This window comes from Microcaecilia unicolor, chromosome 5 (assembly GCF_901765095.1).
Source record: "Microcaecilia unicolor chromosome 5, aMicUni1.1, whole genome shotgun sequence".
Lineage (NCBI taxonomy): Eukaryota > Metazoa > Chordata > Amphibia > Gymnophiona > Siphonopidae > Microcaecilia > Microcaecilia unicolor.
Window position 1 is genome coordinate 286452088 of NC_044035.1, and position 26356 is coordinate 286478443.

A 26356-nucleotide genomic window follows, 5' to 3' on the forward strand; every position below is an offset into this window, starting at 1 on the left:
AACCGATGGTAATCAGTTAAATCCTAGATGATCACCCATTATGAGAACAGAAGCATTTGCCCCATTCATAAGCATGAAGTCTAGTACTGCCCTCTCCTGCATTGGTTTTGTTGTCAGTTGCCAGAAACACAAGATCCTCTACTTCTAAACAATACCATAGTAGGGATTCCTCTATCAACATCCGGCAAATTGAAATTTTTACTGCTGTAATCTATGTCCAACTTACTCTTGCTGTATAGTACCATGGAAGAATTTCTTCAAAATGCAGTAAATAAAAATCCTAATAAACAGTACTTTTCCTTTCATAGTAATTTGGTGAATTATTCAATTAAATTTCTATTTCTACTGCCTGTGAAGTAGGTTTGCATATCACAGCAATATTAACAGATGTTCTGTTCCTTCGTTCTAGACATAAACTTTAATGTTATTTTTTATAGTTCTACTTCTCAATCCTTTCATCCTGTCTTGTCCTTCCTGAATAGATTATACCCAGCATAACTATAATCCAGTCATGGAATCCATGTACCACATCTCTGTGATTACCATTAAATCCAAGCAACCTCTTTCATTATAATCTCTTAATCAGGACTTTATTTCCCATACTATGGGCAATAGGATTCAAATTTTTTAGATGTGTCCCTTTTTCACATTTCTATACAAAGTTGTAAACATTATTAATATTTATTATTTACTTGAGGGCTTTGTTCACCTATCCCTCAAAGTTCTAGTCTAAAGCCCTTCACAGTAGGTTAACCAGTTTTCCAGAAGATATTTTGAACCTACTTTGATACGTGGATGCTATCGCTGCACTGAGTAAAGAGAATGCTCAGACAGTCAGTAAAAACAGGATAAAGCTTTTTACCCGCACAAATTGCTTTTGAAAGTTGACCTTATAAGCAATATAGGGGCCCTTGTATTAAAGTGTGTTAAGCACTTACCCCTGGGTTTGCCACTCCATTTAATTTCTTAACAAGCCAATCAACACCGATAATTGCCACTTAATTGATACTAATTGGCATTAATTAGAATTTACGCACACAACTTGCTAGGCATACTCTGAAGTGGTACGTGTAAATTCTAATGCATGCTGTCAAAAAGGAGGCATGACCCTGGATTTGCCACTCAATTTAATTATATAACAAGCCAATCAGTGCTGATAATTGTTAATTAACAAGCAAATATTTATACTGATTGGCATTAATTAGAATTTATGCACACAACTTGCTAGGTATATTCTGTAAAGTGGTACACATAAATTCTACTACTACTATTTAGCATTTCTATAGCGCTACAATGCGTATGCAGCGCTGCACAAACATAGGAGAAAGACAGTCCCTGATCAAAGAACTTACAATCTAGTAGACAAAAAATAAAGCAAACAAATCAATTAATGTGTAGAGGAAAGAGGAGAGGAGGGTAGGTGGAGGCGAGTGGATACAAGTGGTTACGAGTCAAAAGCAATGTTAAAGAGGTGGGCTTTCAATCTAGATTTAAAGATGGTCAAGGATGGGGCAAGACGTAGGGGCTCAGGTAGTCTATTCCAGGCATAGGGCGCAGCAAGACAGAAGGAGCGAAGTCTGGAGTTGGCAGTAGCGAAGAAGGGAACAGATAAGAAGGATTTATCCAGGGAATGGAGTGCACGGGAAGGGGTGTAGGGAATGACGAGTGTGGAGAGATACTGGGGAGCAGCAGAGTGAGTACATTTATAGGTTAGTAGAAGAAGTTTGAACAGGATGCGAAAACGGATAGGCAGCCAGTGAAGCGACTTGAGGAGAGGGGTAGTATGAGTAAAGCGACCCTGGCGGAAGACGAGATGGGCAGCAGAGTTTTGAACCGACTGGAGAGGGGAGAGGTGACTAAGTGGGAGGCCAACAAGAAGCAGATTGCAGTAGTCCAAACGAGAGGTGACAAGGGTGTGGATGAGGGTGGATGAGGGTGTGGATGAGTGCTCAGAAAGAAAGGGGCGGATTTTACAGATGTTGTAAAGAAAGAAATGACAGGTCTTGGTGATCTGCTGGATATGAGCAGAGAAGGAGAGAGAAGAGTCAAAGATAACCCCAAGGTTTCGAGCTGAGGAGACAGGGAGAATGAGAGAGCCATCAACAGAAATAGAAAATGGGGGGAGCGGGGAGGTGGGTTTGGGGGGGGGGGTGGAAATGAGAAGCTCGGTTTTGGTCATATTTAATTTCAGGTGGCGTTCAGACATCCAAACAGCAATGTCAGACAAGCACGCTGAAACTTTGGTTTGGATGCAAGGTGAGATATCATGGGTAGAAAGGTAGATTTGGGAGTCATCAGCATAGAAATGGTAGGAAAAGCCATGGGATGAGATTAATGAACCAAGGGAAGAAGTGTAGATAGAAAAGAGGAGGGGACCAAGAACAGAACCCTGAGGTACGCCGACAGGCAGAGGGATAGAAGTAGAAGAGGATCCACCAGAGTGAACACTAAAGGTGTGGAGGTAGAGGTAGGAAGAGAACCAGGAAAGGACAGAGCCCTGGAATCCAAGTGAGGTCAGGGTATCGAGAAGTATGCTGTGATTGACAGTGTCAAAAGCAGCGGAAAGATCAAGAAGAATGAGGATGGAATATTGACCTCTGGATTTAGCCAGTAATAGGTCATTGGAGACTTTAGTAAGCGCAGTTTCGGTTGAGTGGAGAGGGCAAAAACCAGATTGTAGTGGGTCAAGAATAGCATGTGAGGAGAGAAAATCAAGGCAGCAGCGGTGAACAGCACGCTCAAGTCATTTGGAGAGAAAGGGAAGGAGGGAGATGGGTCGGTAATTAGAGGGACAAGTAGGGTTGAGTGAAGGCTTCTTAAGGAGAGGTGTGACCACAGCATGTTTAAAGGCAGCAGGGACAGTCGCAGTGGAACATAAGAGGTTGAGAATGTGACATATAAAAGGAATAAGAGCAGGAGAGATGGCATTAAGAAGGTGGGTGGGAATGGGTTCAGAGGAACAGGTGGTACATTTTTGAGGAAGAAAGGAGAAGTGTAGTTTCCTCAATAGTGACTTCAGGAAAGGAGGAAAGAGAATGAGGGAAAGGAGAGAGAGGGGAATGGACTAGTGGAGGGAGAGGTGGCGAGGTAGAGAATGCAAAGTTTATCTTTTGAACCTTGTTGTGAAAGAATTCAGCAAGGGTCTGAGGAGATAATGAAGGGGGGTTGGGGGAGGGGGCACCTTGAGGAGAGAGGTCAATGTGGTGAAAAGAAGTCGAGGGTTAGAGCCAAGAGAGTTAGTCAGTTGGATACAATAATCTTGTTTGGCGCGTAAAAGAGCAGATTGGAAGGAGGTCAGCATGAACTTAAAGTGTAAGAAATCAGCAAGGGCCCTAGATTTCCACCAGAGGCATTCGGCGGAGCGGGTACAGGAACGTAGGTAGCGGATATTAGAAGTCAGCCAAGGTTGGGGTTTTGTACGTCTTATAGGGCGGGTCATCAAAGGTGCAAGAGTATCTAAGGCAGATGATAGAATATTGTTGTAAGAAGAAACAGCCTCGTTGACAGACGTGGATGGTGCCACAGTCGAGAGGAGGTTTGAAACATGGGAGGATAGAGATGAAGTGTCAATACCATGAAGATTCCTAGATAAATTAGATAAGATAGGATGGGACTGGGAGGGAGGAGATTTAAGTGTGAAAGTTATAAGATGGTGATCAGAGAGGGGAAGATCAGAGGCAAGGAAACTAGAGAGTGAACAGTTGGAGAAGAAGATAAGATCAAGACAGTGACCATTTTGATGAGTGGGAGAGGTGGAGCATAACTGGAGATTAAAGGAGGATGTTAAAGCGAGTAACTTGGAAATATAAAAGTTAGAAGGATCATTAGCAGGAATATTAAAGTCACCAAGGATGAGAGGGGGGAGGAAGGATCATGGAAGAAGGCAAGCCAGGCATCAAAGTCACTGAGAAAGGATGAAAGGAGGGGGACGATAAATGACCGCTATTCGAAGAGGCAGAGGAGAGAAAAGGCGGATAGAGTGGACTTCAAAGGAGGAAAAACAGTGAGATTGAGGTGGAAGAAGGGGTTAAAATCTGGAGGAGGGAGAGAGAAGTAATCCAACACCGCCCCCGCGGCCAGCAGGGCGAGGAGTATGTGATAAAAGATAACCACCATGGCAGAGGGCTGCGACTGAAGCAGAGTCATCAGGGCAGAGCCAGGTTTCTGTAATGGCGAGCAGATGGAGGTGACGTGAGATAAAGAGGTCATGAACATATGAGAGTTTGTTGCAGACAGAGCGGGCAATCCAAAGGGCGCAAGAGAAGGGCAGAGAAGAGGAGGGGAGTAGAGGAATAGTGATGAGGTTAGAGAGGTCACGGTGAGATCTGTAGAGTTGGGATAATAGTTGGTGAGGATGGCCAGGATTGGGATTGATGTAACCGGCTGAGAGTAAGAGAAGGAGTAAAAGAGAGTGGAGGAGAGTAGGAGAGGTGTGGCCATGAAGGTGTCTAAGGCGAGAGGTATTTAGGTGAAATGGGGAAGGCAAAATGGAAGGAAGAAAGAGATGAAGATTAAAAGCTAAGAGGGATGAAGAGGGTAGGAGAGAAGGTGAGGTGATGAAGTCGATGGATGGGCAGTGAGTTCCTGTAGTGGAGAGAAGTAGGGGGTGAGGGAAAAGATTAGGAAGTGACAGGGCAAGGAAGAGAATGTGTATAGGGGCCATAGCGTGATTCAGAATTAGGTACAATTGGGTGAGGTCAGTAGTGACCGGGAGAAAATAGATGTAAAGAGAAAAATGCCCCGGCGCGCGGCACCAAGAGCGGAGGCCCTGAGTGGATCGGAGTGGACCTGGGAGTCACCCCGGAGAAGGCTGTAAAGGATATGCAGATGAGCTGCAAGTCCTCCACAGCAGCTGAAAGGCAGCCGGTGGTAGAGCTGGGCACCTCTCAGCATAGGCGTAGTTTGACTGTTTCATTTGGGGGGGGCAAAGAATGGGCGGAGCATATTAGCATATCATTTGCATATATACATATGCAAATGAATATGCTAATATGGAGGAAGGAATTGACATTTACAGGCAAAATATCACAGATGCACATTTCAAAAAGCTGACGCATTTCAATTAATAAATTCTGAATAAAATACTTTTATCTACCTTTGTTGTCTGATCATTTAGTTTTTCTGTTCGCTTTGGTCCCAGTGTCTTCTGTTTTATGCAGTGTCTTCTTTCTAGTAGGCTTCCCTCTGCTCCCCACCCTCCCAGTCCCATCTATCTCTTGCTCCTTCCCTCTGCTCCCCACCCCTCCCAGTCCCATCCATCTTCTGTTCCTTCCCTCTGCTCACCATCCCTCCGTCCCATCCATCTTCTGCTCCTTCCCTCTGCTGTGCCTGACCTCTCCCAATCCCATCCATCTTCTGGTCCATCCCTCTGCTCCCCACCCCTCCCAGTACCATCCATCTTCCCTCTGATCCCCACCCCTCCCAGTTCCATCCATCTTCCTTCTACTGCCCCCCCCGCGAGGTCCAAGATCGTGACTCCGTTTACCCCCTCTCTTCCTCCCTCCCTCCCTCCCTCCCTCCGGCGCAGGCAACAGTCTTCAGCTTTTTCAGCGTTCCTGGCAGCGGTAGCGATGTACAAGCTGCCTTCGGTCTGCCCCGGAAGCCTTCTCTTCAAGTTCCTGTTCCCACCTATGCGGGAACAGGAACTTGAAGAGAAGGCTTTGGGGCAGAGCCGAAGGCAGCCTGTACATCGCTACCGCTGTCAGGAACGCTGAAAAAGACTGCTGCCTGCGCCGGAGGGAGGGAGGAAGAGAGAGGGGTAGACGGACACGCTCCTCTCCGTCCGCTTGGCTTCCCTGCCCTCTCTGTCTGCGTCCCGCCTTCCTCTGACGTCAGAGGAAGGCGGGACGCAGACAGAGAGGGCAGGGAAGCCAAGCGGATGGAGAGGAGCGCGTGCCTGCATGTTTTTTGTTTTTTTTTTAATTAATGGCATGGCGGCGCCTCGTCGTCGTTTGGGGGGGCACTGCCCCCCCTCGCCCCCCCCAGTCTACGCCTATGCCTCTCAGCTGAAGAAGGCTTACCAGAGGTTAGGCCGAAGCCAGCATTCCTCCCCCTGAGTGTCGCCTGATCCTAGCCAAATAGCACCTGGAAACCTTGGCACTTGGAGCAAGGGCCCTGGGAAGATCGGGGTGGACCTGGGAGTCACCCCAGATACAGCTGTGAGGAAATGCAGAAGGGTTGCAAGTCCTCCACAGCGCCTGGTGGGAGCGCTGGGCACCAAGAGCATGCTCCCAAAAAGGGGGCACGGCCATGTGTATAGAATGGGCAGATGGTGGACATTCCAAAAATCTACATGCACAGTTATAGAATACACCTGCTCCACACCTAACTTGGGCACCAGTACTTACACCAAGTTTTACTTGGCATAAATTAATGCGCCTAGAGTTAAATGCAGGCATTGGTGTTTGGCATTGGCGCTAGGCATATTGTATAAATTGTACCTAAAATTTGGCGTAATATAAGAATATGCCTAGGCAGAAATATTTTTGGCACCGATTTTTCAGGCACCATGTATAGAATCTAGTCCTTAACACATGAAAACAGACTTCCACACAAATGAAGCATTTTAAAGTATTTTTTTCTGTTTACACACAGTAAACCATGTTATTGAATTTTTAGGAAATTTTCTCAGGAGTGTGGCATGGGAGAAGAATGGATATGAAAACATTAGCCAGTTTGTGTATGGTAATTATAACATGCTAGCTGACTAATGCAATGTTAATGTGGGAACACTTAACACCTCCTAAATAGAAGGCAGTAAGTGCTCTCATGTGGGTAAGGCATATTTTCAAATCACTTAGACTTACAAAGATACATAGAGGGGCATAATCGAATGGTGCCCCCAAGTTTTCCCGAGGACGTCCTCACAGGACGTTCTAGCGAAGGGGTGGGGAAACCCGTATTATCGAAACAAGATGGGCAGCCATCTTTCATTTTGATAATACGGTCGGGGACGCCCAAATCTCAACATTTAGGTTGACCTTAGAGATGGTCGTCCTTAGAGATGGTCGTCCCTGGTTTTCGGCGATAATGGAAACCGAGTATGCCCATCTCAGAAACGACCAAATCCAGGCCATTTGGTCATGGGAGGAGCCAGCATTTGTAGTGCACTGGCCCCCCTCACATGCCAGGACACCAACCGGGCACCCTAGGGGGCACTGCAGTGGACTTCAGAAATTGCTCCCAGGTGATAGCTCTCTTACCTTGTGTGCTGAGCCCCCAAAACCCACTCCCCACAGCTGTACAACACTACCATAGACCTAAGGGGTGAAGGGGAGCACCTAGATGTGGGTACAGTGGGTTTTGAAGGGCTCACATTTACCTCCACAAGTGTAAAAGGTATGGGGGATATGGGTCTGGGTCCACCTGCCTGAAGTGCACTGCGCCCACTAAAACTGCTCCAGGGACCTGCATACTGCTGTCAGGGAGCTGGGTATGACATTTGAGGCTGGCAAAAAATATTTTTAAAGTTTTTATAGGGTGGGAGGGGGTTAGTGACCACTGGGGGAGTCAGGGGAGGTCATTCCCAATTCCCTCCGGTGGTTATCTGGTCATTTAGGGCACATGTTTGTAGCTGGATCGTAAAAAAAAAGGACCAAGTAATAGGGTTACCATTTTTTGTCCTTAAAAAAAGAGGACACTTGCCCCGCCCATGCACCGCCTCATTTCACGCCCCCCGTCCTGCCCCTTTCACACCCTATTCCCGCCCCTTGTCACACCTCGCTCCGCCCATTGTCGCAGCCGTCCCCCTGTCACATTTTTCCTCCCCCTGGTCACCCCCTCACCTCACCTCACCTCCCCTCCCCCCGGCCCCGTCACCACCTCTCCCCTTACTCACTATCTTCCCTGGTGGTCTAGTGACTTCTTCAGGGCAGGAAAGAGCCCCCTCTTTCCTGCCCTGCGCGCTGCTCTGCATCCTGTATGCTGGCATGCTGCCTGTGACGGTCTCGGCGAGATTCAAAATGGCAGCCGAGAATTGAAACGGCCTTGCAAAACTTCAATTCTCGGCGGCCATTTTGAATCTCGCCGAGACCGTCACAGTGCGCAGGGCAGGAAAGAGGTGGCTCTTTCCTGCCCCAAAGTTACTAGACCACCAGGGAAGATAGTGAGTAAGGGGAGGGGAGGTCTGCCACCCGCCCGCACGTCAGCATCAGCCCGCCCATAGGATGCAGAGCAGTGCACAGGGCAGGAAAGAGGGGGCGCTTTCCTGCCCCGAAGTCATTAGACCACCAGTAAGTAAGGGGGGGGGGAGGTCCAGCGCCCACCCGCACGTCAGCGTCAGCCCACCCATTTGTCCAGAAATCTGGACAAATGGGCAGGCTGGCCAAAACCCGTCCGGACGCCCGGACATGTCCTCAAAAAGAGGACATGTCCGGGTAAATCTGAACGTATGGTAACCCTACCAAGTAAAGTCGGCCAAGTGCTCGTCAGGGATGCCCTTCTTTTTTCCATTATCAGCTGAGGACGCCCCTGTGTTAAGCATGCCCCAGTCCCGCCTTCACTATGCTTCCGACACACCCCTGGGAACTTTGGGCATCCCCGCAACGAAAAGCAGTTGAGGGCGCCCAAAATCGGCTTTCGACACAAAGCAGTATTCCAAAATGTTCAGATTTTCACTTTGTGGATACTCATATTTGAGCTTTCTCAGTTGCTGTTGTAGAACAATCTCCCAGGACCTTTGAGACTTTGTCCGAACAAACAGCAATTCAAGAACCATCTAAAGTCTCATTGCTTTTTGAAAGCATTCTTGCTGGAATGACCTCTGATTTGCCTTTAATAAAACTGTGCTTTTGGAAATTTAGATAATGAGTGCAAAGTTTGTTTGTTTTAATGCAGGTTTTATGTATGTACTATCATTCATCACTTTGGAATTAAAGTGGGATATACATTTTAAAAAATAAATAAAGTAGTAGATCACCCCCCCCCCCCCACACACACACACACACACACACACACACACACACTAACAGCTTCAATTAATGAATCAATTTTCCTTTTGACCAAGAAGAAACATAAGGTCCCCCCACCTCTTTTTTTGGCTAAGAATAAACAAGAGTATAATATAAGGAGGGCTGGGAGGATGATTATCATCCTTTCTCCTGATCCCACTGGGAATGCACAGTTGTTAATGTAATATGGTTAAAAAAAAAGAATACAAAAGTTTTACCTTTTTCTGTGGGAGTGTGGGAGAGTCCTCAGGGCTGCAAAGGTTAATGAAGTATTCTGAGATGTATTCTGGAGGACAGCAGAGACAATTTCAGATCCTTTTGGGTCTTTGTCTAATTGGGAGCTCCTTCTGGAAGTCCATGGAGTTCCAGGCTTGTTTTGGGACATTTTTAGGGGTAGGAGATGTTTGTGACCAGTCCTGCTGGCTGGCTGGCTTTAAGTGAAGTAGAGACAGAGAGCATTACTGGGTAATGGCAAATTTAAATCAGGGTCTGAACAGGGCTTTGGCGAGGATTAATTAATTAGATTCTTTTTGATAGTAAGGGCATTTGGGTGTCCTAGTTGGGTGCAAAAGGGGAATCTGACCAAAATGAATAATGTTTTTAAGTTGTCTTTAGAGAGATATGCAGTTTTAGGGGGCTGCACATCTTTGGGGGATGCGTTTTGAAATTCCAATGGTTATATAGGATGGAGGGGGATGTAAGGGAAATTATTAGATGGTGATCAGAGAATTTTATGAATTATTTTATGGGGTTTTTTGGGGAAAACGCGGTGCGGTCGGTGGAATATGTATTTTTAAATTCTAAAGTTATCAGGGTACCGGGAGAGATGTTTTCTACACCTGCTCAGCGAGCAGGAGGGGTGTGACCTGAGCGGATGTAAAAATATTTATGAAAGGTTTATTTTTTTCCATTAAAGTCTATGGGTCTTATGGTTTTAAAATGGAGCTGACACCAGGGAAATTCAGATTCCATATTCTCAGCACAAATTGTAACTTACGTGCTGGTGCTGGAGAGTTTGATTGGCTCAGAAGGGACAGATGATGTCATCTGATTCTGGTTACCTGGACTACGGCTTGGGGTGAGCAGAGAGAAGGATAGAAAAAAAGAGAACTGACAGGGAGTTTTTTTCTATGCTAGGAGGAAAAAAGTTTTACTTCTGTAGAGTCAGCTGATAACACAGAGGCAGTACTGGTAGGGGCAGGGACTTTATAGGGGAATCTCCAGTACTCCAGTACTATCATCTTATTTTCTTTTCCATGTTTTATTTTGTTTGATTTCTATTGATAACCTTAAGAGTGGACTAACACGGCTACCACACTCCAGTACTCCAGAGAAAGGGGGTTTAACTGTATTTGGGAAAGGCCAGGGTGGAAGTTTTCCATCAATAATTGCTGGAATTCAGAGAGAGCACCTGGAGGTGATGAGCTGGAAAATTCAAGCTACCAGTGAGGTTATTATTAAAAAGGGGTATAACCGAGTAGTGACACTGGAGGAATAAGCTTTACAGCATAGCACATGATTCTTGAACAGAGGAGAATTGTCAAGTGAAGAAGCTGGACCTGGGTTTGGGGTTAGCCAGCATTAGTTTTAGAACTCCTGTATCAGGGTCACAATAGAGTTTAGGTTTTCCTGTTCCTGAGCATCAACTGCAGCAAAGCAGATTCCTGGGAGTTCCAGCAGTAATTCTGAGTGGCAGCTGCTGATTATTTCAGAGTGGCTGTGTTTCCCTGTGGCACCAGTGTTTCCTGAGATCCAGTCTCCTGCAGCGTTACCTGATCAAAATGGGAAGGAGAGGATAAGTTATTTACTTTTATAAATTTTTGAATAATTTTCCAGAACCATTTTTTTTTGTATTTTGTGTGCACACATTTTAGTTTTGAACAGTTGAAACGGTACAGGAAATTTTAAGTAAATGGTTTTTCTCACAGTATAAAGGTTCAACACTTACCTGAGTGCAGAAAGTTCCAGAAGTTCCTGAAAGCTCCGGATGTATCTGCTGTTGTTTCGCTCTACCTGTGGAAAAACATACATATATATATATTTTTTTTAAACAAAGGAAATTTGCTTTTAAGGTTTGAAATAGGAGAAAAAGTTCTGGACTGGTAAAGTACTTATCTAATGATATGCTGAGGTTTGAGTTTTATTGGGTTCCGGTCTCCAAAAATTTCTGAACTTGGTTTTCAGGAATCTTTGAATTTGGGTCCATGAAATCCAGAAACCCTAAGAAGTGAGTAAATTTCTTTGTTAGTGCACAGATTAATGCTTTGTACTCTTGTATTCCTTTCAGTATAAGCATTTGAAGTTAAAAGGTATTTTTTTTTTTAAAGAACAACTTAATTTTCCACACCATGGAAAAGAATTGCTCCGTAAGGTTCTTAAGGTTGAAAGGTTTAAACAGAAACAGAAGTTATTTTGAACTGTTTACATAATTCTAAAGAAAATGTAACTGTTAAACAAATCATTTGCTTGTTAAAAGTGGTGATGTACATTTCTTTGCCAGCATGAATGGGGTTCCTCACACTCTGAATTAATATCAACTCTGTTAATAAAAATTATTTTATTTTAATATTTTTTATTTTTTTGGGTTAATAGAAAAACAGTAGCGCTGGGTGGAAGTGTGCTCCGCTTCAGGGGAAACATCTTACCCCGGTGCAGTGACCAATAACAGATTCTGTTATTGTTGCGAAGCGGGGCAGCGCTGAAACCTAGGGGGGGTGCTACATTAACATCCCAGTTAAGCTGTTAATCACACAGTAAAAAAGTTCATATACCCCCTAAATCTACAAAGTTGTGTGCACAATTGTACAATTACCCCCAAAATTTGCATATTGCACCTTAATTTCTGAGTGGAAATTGAAGTGTATAACATTGTGCATAATTGATTAACTAGCTAATCAGTGCTGTTAATTGGATGTTAACAAGTAATTAGTGGCATTAAGATTTACACATACAACTCGCTAAGTGTATTCTGTAAAGTGATATGCATAAATTCCAATAACGGCTGCTGGCCGGTTAAATAGTTCTTAACTGGCTATCCGCTAATATTCAGCAGGGGATAACTGGCTATCCCCCAACTGGCTATCCTCCAATTTTTGAAACAGATTTAGTGACCATGTTTGGCCGCTTGAAAACCTAGTATATCTTTAGCCAGTTTGAAGAGGGAGATATATTAAACTGGAAAGTTACTTCGTCAAAGGAATCTTCATAACAAATAATAATAATATTAAAGCACAAAATGCTTCAAATGATACATTTGATGTTTTTTGTGCAAAAACACCCTTTTGCCACATAAATTCACAAACTGCAAATAGTAAACGTTCATGCATAGTCAGCTACATATGAAAGTTTACTAACATTCTGTATTAATAAGCTGATGTGATGCAATTCTATGCAAAACAGCTCATTAAAACAGAATTCAGAAAAAAAAAACCCAGCATGTGAGAATGTATTTGTGAGCCAGTGTTCAACACAGAAAAAAAAATAATTACTCCTCAACAAGATAGTTGTCTTTTTCTGCTGACTATGCAACAAAATTTCTTGTGCAAACTTGATATGGACCACATGTAGAAAAGTTGCATGAGAAAGAGGCTGCTCCAACTCAAGAAACCTTGGAGATTAGTATGTCAGCCTTTAAAAATTAAGATGTGATGCTACTATATTCTGCTTTATGCAGTCATTGCTGTTGGCTAGTATTGGCTCCTGCATCTGTGTGCTCATGGTCAAAGATTCACACATCTTGCTGCCATGGTTGGGAAGCATAAGAGCTGCAATTTCAGACCGTCTAAATTAATGGTGATAGTAATGTATTAACTTTTTGTTAAGTGCTAGGTCATAAAATGCACAACTTTCTTTGCAGAGGAAGAGTTATTAAGGAGCCTCATGTTCTGTGCTATATGCCAGCTGTTTGCCATGACACAGTGCTTTTGAATTAGCATTTCAAGATTAGAAGTCTGATTCATGCATAGGGATAAAACCCTCTTGATTAATCAGATTCTTTGTACATGTTCTTAGCAAAGGAACAAGGTATATAACCTAACTGAATTTGTTCATTTGTACTACAAATTTAAGCATGCTGTTTTGAGTACTTATGACATCGATTTAATGGATAAAGCAAGCTACTTATACCAACCATTTTCTTCATTTCTAGTTGTGTTACTTGACACCACAGCTGTACTCGGCGAACTGGGCTGGAAAACCTATCCGTTAAATGGGGTAAGTCAGGACAACTTTTGTTATAATTGTTCTCCTTGTTTTCTATGTTTTACTGGGCTTGAGATACGATGGATAATTGGCTAACTGGTTAACTTAAGTGCTTACTGCAAGAGAGTTTACTCCTGTAAATATTTTAGAATATGCCAGTCTTTGGAATGTTCAACTGCCAGAGCTGATGTTATATGGCTGGTGCCCAGGGCAGAAAGTTTAGAGGAGTCCCCAAAGCTCACTTACCAGGCCATGCCTTCTTCAGGTTCAGGCAAGTTTAGGGCCCTCTCTGACTAGGGAGTCAAGGGCAATTACCCTGGTTGTGTCCTCTCTTCTCCATCCCTCCCCCTCCATATCCATGGCATCTTCTCTTTTTTATGTTTTGCACAGTATAGGGGAAAATACATCTTTTTTGTCCTACTTCTATTGTTTTCTACTACATGCAAGGTCTGACTTCTTGGGGTTTAAGTTTAATTTCTATCTATATATTTATCTCTTTAGTTTGTGGTCACTATTCTGTATTTGATATCTGCATTCTGTGTATGTGACCAAGGCTAGGTTTCTGTTTACATTTTATTTTACACAATCTGTAGTAATTTAGGACATTGTCTTTTCATAGGTAGGGTCCTTGTTTTGGCATTTAGTGCTGTCATGGTTGATTTGCTTTAGGTTCTGGTTGACTTTTTGTGAAGTTGTATTAACTTCACGGTATGCCTGGTACTGAGAAAGTTTATGTTGTGTTATTAAAAAAAAATGCACTAGAAATCAGAAATCAGCTTCTCCTACTAACCTACAAATGCACTCGATCTGCAGCCCCTCCCTACCGCTCTACCCTCATCTCCCGCTACGTTCCTACCCGTAACCTCTGCTCTCAAGACAAATCCCTCCTTTCAGTACCCTTCTCCACCACTGCCATCTCCAAGCTCCGCCCTTTCTGCCTCACCTCACCTCATGCTTGGAATAAACTCCCTGAGCCCATTCGCCAGGCCCCCTCCATGCCCATCTTCAAATCCTTGCTCAAAGCCCACCTCTTCAATGTCACCTTCAGCACCTAACCACCATACCTCTATTCTTGAAATCTAGACTGCCCCAACTTGACATTTCGTCCTTTAGATTGTAAGCTCCTTTGAGCAGGGACGTCCTTCTTTGTTAAACTGTACAGCGCCGCGTAACCCCAGTAGCGCTCTAGAAATGTTAAGTAGTAGTAGTAGTATGTTATTAAGAACAGTCCTAGTTCTGCACTCATTTTTGGGAGAAGACCAAGGGTTTTGTGGATGCAGAATTTGTTTGATTTTAATTCTTATCTGGAAAGCATATCTGTGCTGGGGGACTGTAGCTCAATGAGGATGAAAGAGTGCAACCCCTTGTATTTCATGCCCAACCCCCCCTAACTCTCAATGCAGTCTGTAGGTGCTGAATCCTGCATTGCTGCCCTAGCTGATTTATTTGTTGGGGGCAAGGCATGGGATGGAATGGGGGAGGGGAGAGAAGACAGAGCATGGGGGCAACCGGTAGTGCTTTTTTTTTTCTTTCAAAAAGTTGGAACTCCTAGGTCCCTGAGAAGTAGCAGGAGGCAGCATTTTCCTTACATCCTTTTGTTTTCTTCACTCCCTCCCCTGCTGGTGCAACATCTCTATAGATCATTGAAGGAAGAAAGAGATGTTGGGTCATGATCGTCATGGAGGTAGGAAAAGAAGGGACCTGTTATTAAATCCTGTGCCCTTTTTGTGGCCTAATCAGGTTGGAGGCAGAGAGATTAGAGTAGGAAGCAAGAGAGAAAAGAGAGAAGCGACACAAAGGTGAGTATGGAATAGGGTTGGGTCTAGGAATGGTAAAAGAGAAGGAAAGGGGCAAAAGGGAATACAGAAAGGATGACTTAGGCAGTGCCGTAGCGAGGGCAGCTGACATCCGGGGTGGGTCGCCGCTGCGCACCCCCCCCCCCCCGGGTGCAGCACGGTGCACCCTCCTCCCTCTGGAGAGCACACCCCCCGGAGCGCGTACTTACATCGGAAAGTGGCGAGGGCCGGGCGGGAGGGCCGATCCGCCCTGACTGCACGTTGCTGTGAGCTGCGTTGGCTCCGCTGGTTCCCTGCTCTCTCTGCCCCGGAACAGGAAGTAACCTGTTCCTGGGCAGAGGGAGCAGGGAACCAGTGGAGCTGACACCCCCCCAGCAGTGTTCACCCGGGGCAGACCGCCCCACTGCCCCCCCTTCCTACGCCACTGGATTTAGGTGTTCAGAGGGGAGAGTTTAGGGTGACAAGAGAGGACTAGAAATGGAGTTAGGGTTGGGGTAGAATGGAAAGAAAGAAGAAAGTATGTAGTAAAAGGAGGAGATGGGAGTGGTGAGCAGAATGAGGGAAATTCAGGGTACAAGAAGGGAAGAGTATGGGATGGGGCAGAGAAAGGAGTGTGGGATAGGGTCAGGATAGGAAGAGAAGGGTATGGAAAAAGGAGAGGAAGAGAAGGTAGTGGGTGATGGATGGGAGACAAGAGTGAGGGGAAGTGCAAGGTCTAAGAGAGAAAGGGAGAGGAAAAAGCTGATGAGTATGGCTTATGGAGGGGGGAAGAAAAGGATTCAGAAGGGATATGGGTAGTATTATGTTGAAGTCACTGTCTCCACTGTGGGTAAGAACTTATGTTGGGGCCACTAAGCCTTTCTTGGGGTTTTTCATTGGAGTGGAATGTGGTAGATGTGGCCCACCAAGCCACTACAGATGTTATTGTTGGTGTGGGAGGTAAGGTGTTGGGGCTGCTACACCCCTGTTGGTATTGTGAGGGTGGGTAGTATTGTATAGGGGCTACCAAGCCCTATTTGTTGTTTTTGTGGAGGCAGGTGGTGTTTTGTTGTTGTTGTTGTACTGTTGAGCCCTTCTTATTGTTTGGCATATTTACTAAGTCCCCTGTCACTGCTTGCCACTGGCTGTTCTGTTTCATTTATGAAAACCACTCTAGCTTCCTGTAACCACAATACTATTTTTTTCTGTCTCATACCAAATATTTGGTCTAGATTTATACTCAAACCTTGCTGTTTGTATTACTCTATCCAGTTGCCTGAACATCAACAGCTCCAGGAAGCAGAAAAGAGCAGCTTAGGTGGGTGATAAAAAGAGGTGGTTACATGAGTTCTCACAGTCAGCAAAAAGTGAAATGGCTGAATACAGTTTTAGAAGTGTTGATTAACTTAGCCTAACTCATTTTCTGAGGGAAGACAATTATACATCAAGGTGCTATAACAGTTACCAGCTATAACAGTTATCAGCATAAGGAAGGTTATAGTATAAGGGTAGCATAAAGGAATTTACAGTGTAAAGAATGTAGTTGATTAAAATCCTAGTGGAAAAGAAATGCTTGGGTTACTTGCAGATCTACGGCTTCTGCCTTCACATTGGAGAAGTACGTATTTTTTTAAAGTCTTTAAAAGAGCCTCATTTGTCATATGTTGTACATTCCTCAGAGGTATGTCAGACTTATATGTAGAGGCAAAGCATATCTCAGTGCGGATTCATAGTATGCAAGGTAATTCCTGACAAGTCACCTAGAAAACTTTTTTTAATAGAACTATTTTATGCCTATTTTGGGGCCCTTTTACTAACAGACATTAGTGGCCGGTAGGTATAAAATATGATGTGTGGCATTTAGAGATGGATTCTATATAAGGCGTGGTGAGTAGCACGTGTTAAAATTGTGTACATGGCCAATTTATGCATGCTATTCACTTGAGTAATGAACCAATTAGTTATAATTGGCCAATAACAAACCAATTATCACTAATTGGCAATTATTGGAATTTACGCACTTTTTTAGGCGTATTCTAAAAAAGAGGTAGCATAAAATCCAACATGTGTAGCTGAAAAGAGGACACAGCCATGGGAGATGTGTAGGCATGTTTAGGGTGCCAATCAAATTTATGCACATTGTTATAGAATAGGGGGGAACACATGTACATTTAGGCACGAGCATTTACACCAAGTTTTCAGTGGTGTAAATGGCCATGCCCGAATGTACATGCATTCCCCCAGCCAATGCCCTATTTTATATACCTCATCTTACTGTAGACACAATTTATAGAATAGTGCTACATGCATGTGCCTACATTTTAGATGTTGTATACAGAATCTAGCCCATTGCATCCACTCATTCCATTAGCATAGGAAAAGGGCCCTTTGAAAAGGTAATTGAGGGCCGTTTCTTTACAAACTAGGTAGCCATAACTATTTCCAACAGCACACACATGATCTCACACAAATTTATATGAGTAGGTATACATGTGTGCATGTCCTCTAGACTTCTGCTCTAAAGTACACCTATATACCCCAATTCCAGCTCCCTGCTCTAGCCCTGGAAATGCCTATTACAGACTGTGTAAAAGTAGTGCTATCTTTCCTTTTGACTAATTTTATACATACATATTCCCACATATTTGTTTCTGCATGAAAGTCAAAGTTTGCATGCATGTACTTTAGAACAAATGTGTGTAAAAGACTAGAGGGCATGCACTTGCACAGGGACAAACTTCGGTTTAGCGCACCACTGATAAGTGCAAGATTCGCTTATATGTATGGTTTAAGACTGCTCATCTGCAGGAAAGACTCTGCATAAGCGCACGCATGGAATATGGAAGCCGATTGGCGCCTGACAAAGGAGCGGTAAATTTGAAATCTCGTTGGTTAACTGCCACAGGCAGAAGAAGCGAAAGAATGTTGTTAGAGTGTACACTGGCATCGTCGTTGTTGCGCAACTGTAAGACTTTAACACTGGTTGAACGAATAGAAGTTCTTAAAAAATTAGAAAACAAACAAAGGCAAGCATCTGTTGCTAAAGAATATGGTGTCAATCCCAGTCAAATTTAACGTATCTTAAAGCAGAAATACCAGCTTCTGGAAAACTGGCAAAACAATACAAATCCACACAGGAAATGAAAACGAGTGGGAAAAGCTGAGGAGGTAGAAGATGCTCTTCTTCGATGGTTTTCTCAAGTCAGGAGCAGACAGTTTCCTGTCAGTGGTCCACTGCTTATGGAGAAAGCTGATCAGCTAGCTGAAAGTCTTGGACTAACTGAATTCAAAGCCACTGTTGGATGGTTGGAAAGATGGAAGGAGAGGAACAACATAAAATTCAAGAAACAACATGGTGAAAAACAAGACGCTGATGCTTTGGTGCTGAAAATTGGGTTGTTTCAGTTTTTCCTACCATCTTGAACGAGTTTGCACTTCGTGACATTTTCAATGCTGACAAAAACGGTCTCTACTGATGAGCGATTCCTGATGAAACACTTGCATTCAAACAAGCTGAAACTACAGGAAGTAAAATGTTGAAGGACCGACTGACGATCCTCCTTTGCTGTAATATGGATGGGAGTGAGAAGTTGGAACCACTCGTCATTGGAAAGAGCAAACAGCCCCGTTGCTTCAAGAATGTTAAGCAACTTCCTGTGTCATATGAGGCTAATGCAAATTCATGGATGACTGGGGAAATTTGGAAGCAGTGGCTAAAGAATTTAGACACTAGAATGCAGGCACAAAAGTGTCATATTTTGTTGCTTTGTGATAATTATGCTACACACAGTGATGATGTCAGGCTGTCTAACATCAAGGTGGTCTTCCTGCCACCAAACACTACCTATCTGAGCCAACCTATGGATCAGGGCATAATAGCCAATTTCAAAAAACATTATCGGGCTCTTGAGCTACGTCGTCTGATGAGCGTTATGGATGACCAGATTGGCAAGGGTAAACGTGCTGTTGATCTGACTCGTAATCTATCACTGTTGGATTCCCTACATATGCAGAAAGAAGCCTGGAATCATGTTACACAGGCAACCATTGTGAACTGCTACAAGTGGGCAAGCTTTGTTAAGGATATGGAGAGGGATGAAAGAGATGCAGCTGATGCAAACGCGTCAGATGAACAGACTATTGACATCCCAGGCTGTGTTACTGAAGAGGAGTTTCATCACTATGTAGCTGTTGATTACAATCTACAAACAGCTGACGACAGCACTGATGTCGAGATATGCGCCTACACTCAGGCAACGGCTGATGATGAAACAGATGATGAAATGAGCAGCGAGGCACATGCTGACGAAATTCAACAACCTCTTGTCAGTTTTGCAAGAGCGCTGGAGAGTCTCAACACTGTGCAGGCCTATCTGGAGGCCACTGGATGTCAGTGCTATGACAGTTTTTACCGTCTGGCAGACGTAGTCTATGGAACTCACAGACACAAGAGTGTACAGAGGACTATGACTGATTACTTCAAGTAAGCCTAACGTCAGTTAACGGAGACTGTATACTATACATATAATAAACAGTACTGTAATATGCTTATCAGATGTCAAGTTTCTTTGGGTCACAACGGTTAAGTGCACGCTTTTTCTTTTTGTAGACTCCTGATGCAGGCCTAGCGGCCAAAACACAATATTTGTGTTGAGTCTTTTTTATCAATAAACAGTTGATTAGAAGTTTCATCTCTCCAGTCATTGGTATCCATGGTCAACCTCCCACTTTTTCTCTTCACACTTCTAGGTCATTTCACCCCTGGACAGTTCCCACCCACCAAGTCCCACTTAGCACAATTCCCAGATTTGGGCATCCCCAACCGTATTATCGAAACGAAAGATGGCCGCCCATCTTGTTTCGATAATATGGGTTTCCCTGCCCCCTTCGCTGGGACGTCCTGCAAGGATGTCCTCAGGAAAACTTGGGTGCCCCGTTCGATTATGCCCCTCCACATCTTTATAAAATAGTAGCACAAATCTTGCACAGACCATGGGTAAAATGAATCTATGTATGTTCACACCTTCTCAGGAGCAGACATACATACAATACACACTTGGAGGCATATTTTCAAAGCACTTTGGGAGGCTAAGTTCCATAGGTTTCTATGGAACTTTGGGAGGCTAAGTGCTTTGAAAATGAGCTTGATAGACACTTAGGAATAAATTCAGAAAATGGCACCCGAATTTGGGCACCAAAACAAAATGAGCACTGAGCACTATTCTATAAATGGAACTCCAAGCTGGGTGCCATTTATAGAATAGCATTTAGTGCTAAAATCCAAGCTCAACTTGGGGAGTGTGGATTTACACTACATGAAACAGAGTATAAATCCTCACGCCTTAATTAGGTGCAGACCTCCCATGTTCTATAATACTGTGTATATCTGAAGTAAATGCCCCTGACCCACCGATTGCCACTCCTATGGTTATGCCCCTTTTTCAGATGTGCACTTAAAAAATGTATGCTCACATCTTCATAGAATACCAACTAAGAAGATGCGTGCGTAAATTCAAATTGTTGCTAATCAGCGCCAATACTTGATCGTTAGTACTCAATTATTGGTACTAACTAGCTCATTATTCAGTTCAATAGTGCATGCACTCAAATTTGCACAGACAATTTGGAACACAATTTGTAGAATTTGGTTGATGTGGAGGGGCATAATCGAACGCAAATGCCTATCTCCATGGGCGTTTATCTCAGAGAACGGGTACATGAAGGGGCAGGCCGAACCATATTTTCAACAAAATGGACGTTTTTGAGTTGGGCGTTTGTTTTTTTTTGCGATAATGAAAACTAAAAACGCCCAGCTCAAAAATGTCCTAATCCGAGCCATTTGGTCGTAGGAGGGGCCAGGATTGGTAGTACACTAGCCCCCCTGATATGCCAGGACACCAACTGGGCACCCTAGGTCAGTGCGGTGGACTTCAGAAAAAGCTCCCACATGCATAGCTCCCTTACCACGGGTGCTGAGCTCCCAACCCCCCTCCCCCAAAACCCACTACCCACAAATGTGCAACACTCCCATAGCTCTTAGGGGTGAAGGGGGCACCTACATGTGGGTACAGTGGGTTTTGGAGGCCTCCCATTTATCAGCACAAGTGTTGCAGGTGGGGGGGGGATGGGCCTGGGTCCACCTGCCTGAAGTGCACTGCAGTACCCACTAAAAGTGCTCCAGGGACCTGCATACATGCAGGCCTCTAGGACTTGTTGCTGCTCTATAACATTGGCACACCAGTTGACACCTGAAGACTAATCTATCCGAAAACGTCCTTTATTGGAATAAGCACGTTTACTCACAGTTAACTGCAGAGGTTGTGCCCCACTGGCAACGAGTTTCCCTGGTATTGAGATCAGCAGTAGGTCAGAGCTGGCAGAATGCTGTACAATGCCCTCTTTCATCCACATTCAAGGTAAGAACTAAGTTGTCTAACGTGACTAACACAGGAAAGGGAACTAAAACTGGCTTACAAAAATGGCCACTACCGCATGGACTACAACAGGAAACACAACAGGGCACACTCTGACCCAGTAGGCAGGGGGAAAAGCACCATGGGAGAAGAGCCTACCAACTACCAACATCATGAGACTGTAACACAAGCTAATGAAATCACGGAACCCAATACCCTACACCCACCACAATGCAATGCTGATGTGACCCTGTAGTGCACCCGAGAGCCATATCTGACCCAGGGAAAGGCTGTCACAGGATAGAACACATTCTGCTGTCATGGAGGTGGGTACGGCATTTGAGGCTGGCATACAGGCTGGGAAAAATGTTTTTAAAGTGTTTTTTTTTTGGTGGGAGGGGGTTAGTGACCACTGGGGGAGTCCGGGGAGGTCATCTCCGATTCCCTCCAGTGGTCATCTGGGCAGTTGGGGCACTGTTTTGGGACTTGTTCGTGAAAAAAAAGGGTCCAAAAAAAGTGACCCAAAATTGCGGTAAAAATGCCTTTTTTTTTCGATTATCAGCTACAGACGCCCATCTCTCCTCGGCTGATAACCACGCCCTAGTCCCGCCTCTGACAAGCCCCGTCAACTTTATTCGTTTCCGCGACGGAGTGCAGTTGGAAACGCCCAAAATCGGCTTTCGATTATACCGATTTGGGCGCCTTTGCGAGAAAAACGCCAATCTCCTGATTTGGGTCGAAATATAGGCGTTTTTCTCTTTCGATTATAAGATGGATTATATAAATAATGCATATAAATTGCAACTCCACCAATGCTCCATCTAAATTTCAATCCTGAGCATGCCCACACTTGAGTTGTGTAAAAGTAAGCATGCTCTTGTTATTGTATATGCTTTTATGCATGGGGTAATTTTTAAAGAGATATTTATATGCCCATATTCTGGCATATACACAAAATGACCTAATAATTGTAAGTAAGGGGAATAATTTTGTATAAGATTTGAGGACCCTGGTCAATGACTGTCAACATGATGGCATTTCTGAAGCCTTCTATATGTATAAATCAATATATACAGTACCTATGGCTGGTTCTGCTACTTTTACATTAGGGACCCTGTTTACTAAGCCGTGCTGTAGGCATGCTAGCATTTGTAGCATGTGTGAACGCTAGAGACACCCATTTATCCCTATTTTTAGTGATATATGCGTATATGCACTAATTTGTAGTGCATGCTGAAAACACTAGCGCATCATAGTAAACAGGGACCTAGGTTTTACTTTCTTATTATTGTATTTTTCTATGGATGTTTTATCATTTTATTTCTTTTATTGAAAACCACCTAGAAAGGCTACTAATTGGCGATATATCAAATACTAAATAACCTAAACTATTCCTATTGCAATTCAGCCTATGATTGTCAGCACTTATTTAAATATGGCCGCAGACAGAATTAATCCCAGATATTGTATGCCAGGCCATGTCCAAGCACCAGCATTGAACATCCTGGACTAATTACAGTAGTGCTGGCTGCCAGAGCTTATGTGGGTCCTGGCCAGTATTCAGCTGGGACCCGCGTAAGTCAATTCCCCCTTCTGTCCTCCCTGATGCTGATCCCCCTTCTTCTCTCCCCCCCCCCCCCCCACCTCAGCATGGCTTTTGTATATTGTTAAGATAATAGACCATCTTGTAGTTCATGGTTGCTATGGCACTATAAAAACATGGTTTCTTTGAAGGATGCCTTCCTAATAAAAACAGAGATTGACATGCTAACTTTGTAATGGAAAATATTGGCCCACTCTGCATGATAGAGGAGGCCCTTGGCTTTTGAAAATATATTTCTCCATCTGTTGCTGTGTTCTCCCTCAGGGTTTGCATTTTTCCCTCAGTAACCCTTTTGTCAGTTACTGAGAGAAAGAGGCAGAAATAGATTAACATTTATGTAAGATATTAAATAACCATATTGGATAAATGAGATCTGACTGTGTGCCAAGCCATGTTTTTTTTTAATCAAGTGTTAAACAATTTTCTTTATGTGATACTGTAGCTGCCATAACTAACAACTTCTAATCTATACAACTTCCGTATTTATAAGCTATCATGTGTTCTATTTTATCATGTCTGACTTGGCAGTAATATTTAAATCGATCATTTACGTCAAAACTAAATTCATCTAATTCTATCCATTTAAGCTGTATAGTTAGAATTTAAGCACCAGATCAAGTACAGGATTGCCTGCCATCAGACTCTTATTAAAGATGCTTTGATGCTATATTATTGGCATGATTCCAGCCACTCACACAGTCACTTCTTCATTAAGCCTATTCCTGCTGCACACTCTTACAGATCTTACCAAGACAGAGTAGAAATATTTTCTGTATTTCACTATGCATGAAGTTAATTATCCATTATAAATAGCTGGCAATATGACATAGGGCTTCTATAAAGGTAGATACATAAATTCTATCTATCAAAGGGAAAACAGTCACACATAGCTAATTCTGTTTGTGCTGTGGTACATCTGTTAAGCCAAACCATTTTTCTTGCTGATTTTCCAGCAGCATTACCTCTAACTAGGATATCAAGCTGGGAGGCTGTCATCTCTGTTGCATCCTCCATGACTATTCAAGAGTTTCATGTGAAGCACTCCAGAGGAGGCCAAAATCATGCTGATACTCTACTGTTGATTGTAGTGCATCTATTTAATGGTGCACTGGTCCTTGATGAGATGATTTCTTTTACATTCTGCAAGAAACATATGGATTATCCACTCAGACTAATTTTTTCTTAAATCAAACTGAAAGCTTGAGGAGAACTGCCTTTGCCTCAAGTTTCTTGTCTGGTGTCTGTCTAGAATCTATTTTTGAATGATGCTGTGACCATGGAATATCTTTTTTTTTTATCCTGCTATTCCTTCCACCTGTGCATCTCTGCTTTTTTCCACAGTCGATTTTGCTCTTGGGGTATTTTATGGTGAAATGATGAGAAAACAGCCTCATCGTTTAGACTCTAGGCAATAGTATCAGTATTAGCTGGTCATGGCTTTTATTAGGTGATACTGTACAACCCCTGTCCTCCCCTAAAGTAGCAAATGCAAAAATAGAGATTAAAAAAAAAAACTCTTTCATCAAATTCACAAAGCTGAATGGTTTTTGACTCACAACTGCAGTAGAATATTAACCCAAAGCTCAGTGCAAGATGACACAGGAGTGCTAAGTGTCATCAGCTCTTTGAAGAGGGAGAGCAAGTTAAGCCAATGAAGAAAGAAATAGAGAAGCAAGTAATAAGTATGAACCTCTTTTCAGTGTAACAGCTTCATGCAATGTTAGATCTCTGCATCAGGAATGAGTACCGAGCTGCAAAGCAAGCTTTGAACCAGAGGTGATCCTTCTACTCTGCTTACTTTGATTTCTCTACAAAAAGGAGGAGCATTAAACTTTTAGGATTCTTTAATGGTTTGTTAAGAGTCTTCAATTTCTTTTTCTTCAGACAAAAAAAAAGGTGTTGGAACTGAAAAACGTCTTCATTTTGGTTTCACTACTCTTGAAAAAGTATAGAAACATCTGAAAGGCAGTTCTACAAGCTGGTGTCTAGATGATAGAACAGTGCATGATGGATGCCAGTAACTAACTGTTACACACGTAAGTGCTAGGCCCTACTCTGCAAACAGTCCCCCTGAGATTCAGCTTGCGGCAGGCAGTGCTTTGACTGCCAATGGCTGGCGTTAAACCTGGATATTCAATGCCAGGTTGTTTCTGGTGACCAGCGTTGAATATCTGGTTCTTACAATGCCAGCTAGCACATATCTGGTTAAGTCAATATTCAGATATAACTAGCCATGGCTTAACAGGAAAAGATAAGACTGTTTTCAATATGGTCTTATTTGCCCAATAAGCCATTCTGGTTAAGTTCCAAATATCGGGGCTTAACTGGTCATGGCCCTGGAATGCCTCCAACATTGCTAGCTTTATTTTCAGAAGTAACCGGTCATTTTCAGCAGTGTTAACTGATTAGTGCTGCTGAAAATGGCCAGTTATCTGCTGAGATGTGAGTTAACGGGTTGACGGTCATTCCCAACCCAGTAACTTGAGCTGAATATCAGTCAGAGTGTGCCTAAATTAGTTAGGGGTCTGCTTCCTAAACTGTGGTAAAAATGTGGCCTTAGTGTGCCCTTTTGGTTTATGATTACATCCCTTAATACAGATATCAAATAGGTCTTTCCTGAGCACTAAGGCCATTTTATATACTTTTTTGTTTTTAGTTTCTTATTTACTTATACTTATTTGTTAACAAATAAGTAAGTAAATAAGAAGCTAAAAAAATACAATAAAAAAAGATTTACTGATATATACTCATTTGGAGAAGATTCCTATTAAGATATGTGTATGATTTAATTATCCTCGTGAACCCCTACATGCACCAATGTTGCCATTAGCCTGTGGCCATTAACAAAAGTTAGCATGGGAGCTCTTACTGCCACCCATTTTATAGGCAGTAAAGGCTCACGCACTAATCCAGCACTAATCAGTTAGCTTGGGGTAATGTGGCTTCAATAAATGATTTGCACTATCATGCCCACTCTCTGCCCCAGACATGCTCCCTCCTAGAAAAATGCAGGAATTATTTTCTAGCACATAGCTTGCACATACACACATTGGGATGGCTTCAGCACATCCCACAGTAAGCCCTTGTAAGCTGAGGTGAGTGCATGCTAGTGCTTACCACAGCTTAGTAAAAGTACTTTTTAGCATGCAACTGTCAGGGCTTATAGGTGAACAGAGTACAAACGTGTAGTGGGCATGTCACCATACAAAGTGCACAACTTATAGAATACCATGGCACATTTAGGCATTCCCACTTCTGTCAGCCATTGACTTGTCGTAAGTAGGCATGAATAACTTTTGATGTACCAAAGCAACTTTGCACTAATATTTTATAACATCTTAGATGTGACATTATGCCATTTTAGAACTGGCACTAACAATCCCTACGAAAACTACCCACTGTTACCCTTCTACAAAT

General features: G+C 43.4%; 1 protein-coding gene across 1 annotated transcript in view; it reads left to right on the top strand.

Annotated features, from left to right (window-relative positions):
- The window catches only part of LOC115471345 (ephrin type-A receptor 6-like), a 185461-nt gene that overhangs the window by 71489 nt on the left and 87616 nt on the right, over positions 1–26356 (top strand). The window contains exon 2 of the mRNA XM_030205044.1: positions 13096–13160. Within this exon, the coding sequence (XP_030060904.1) occupies positions 13096–13160 (65 nt within the window). The remainder of the gene's footprint in view (positions 1–13095; positions 13161–26356) is intronic.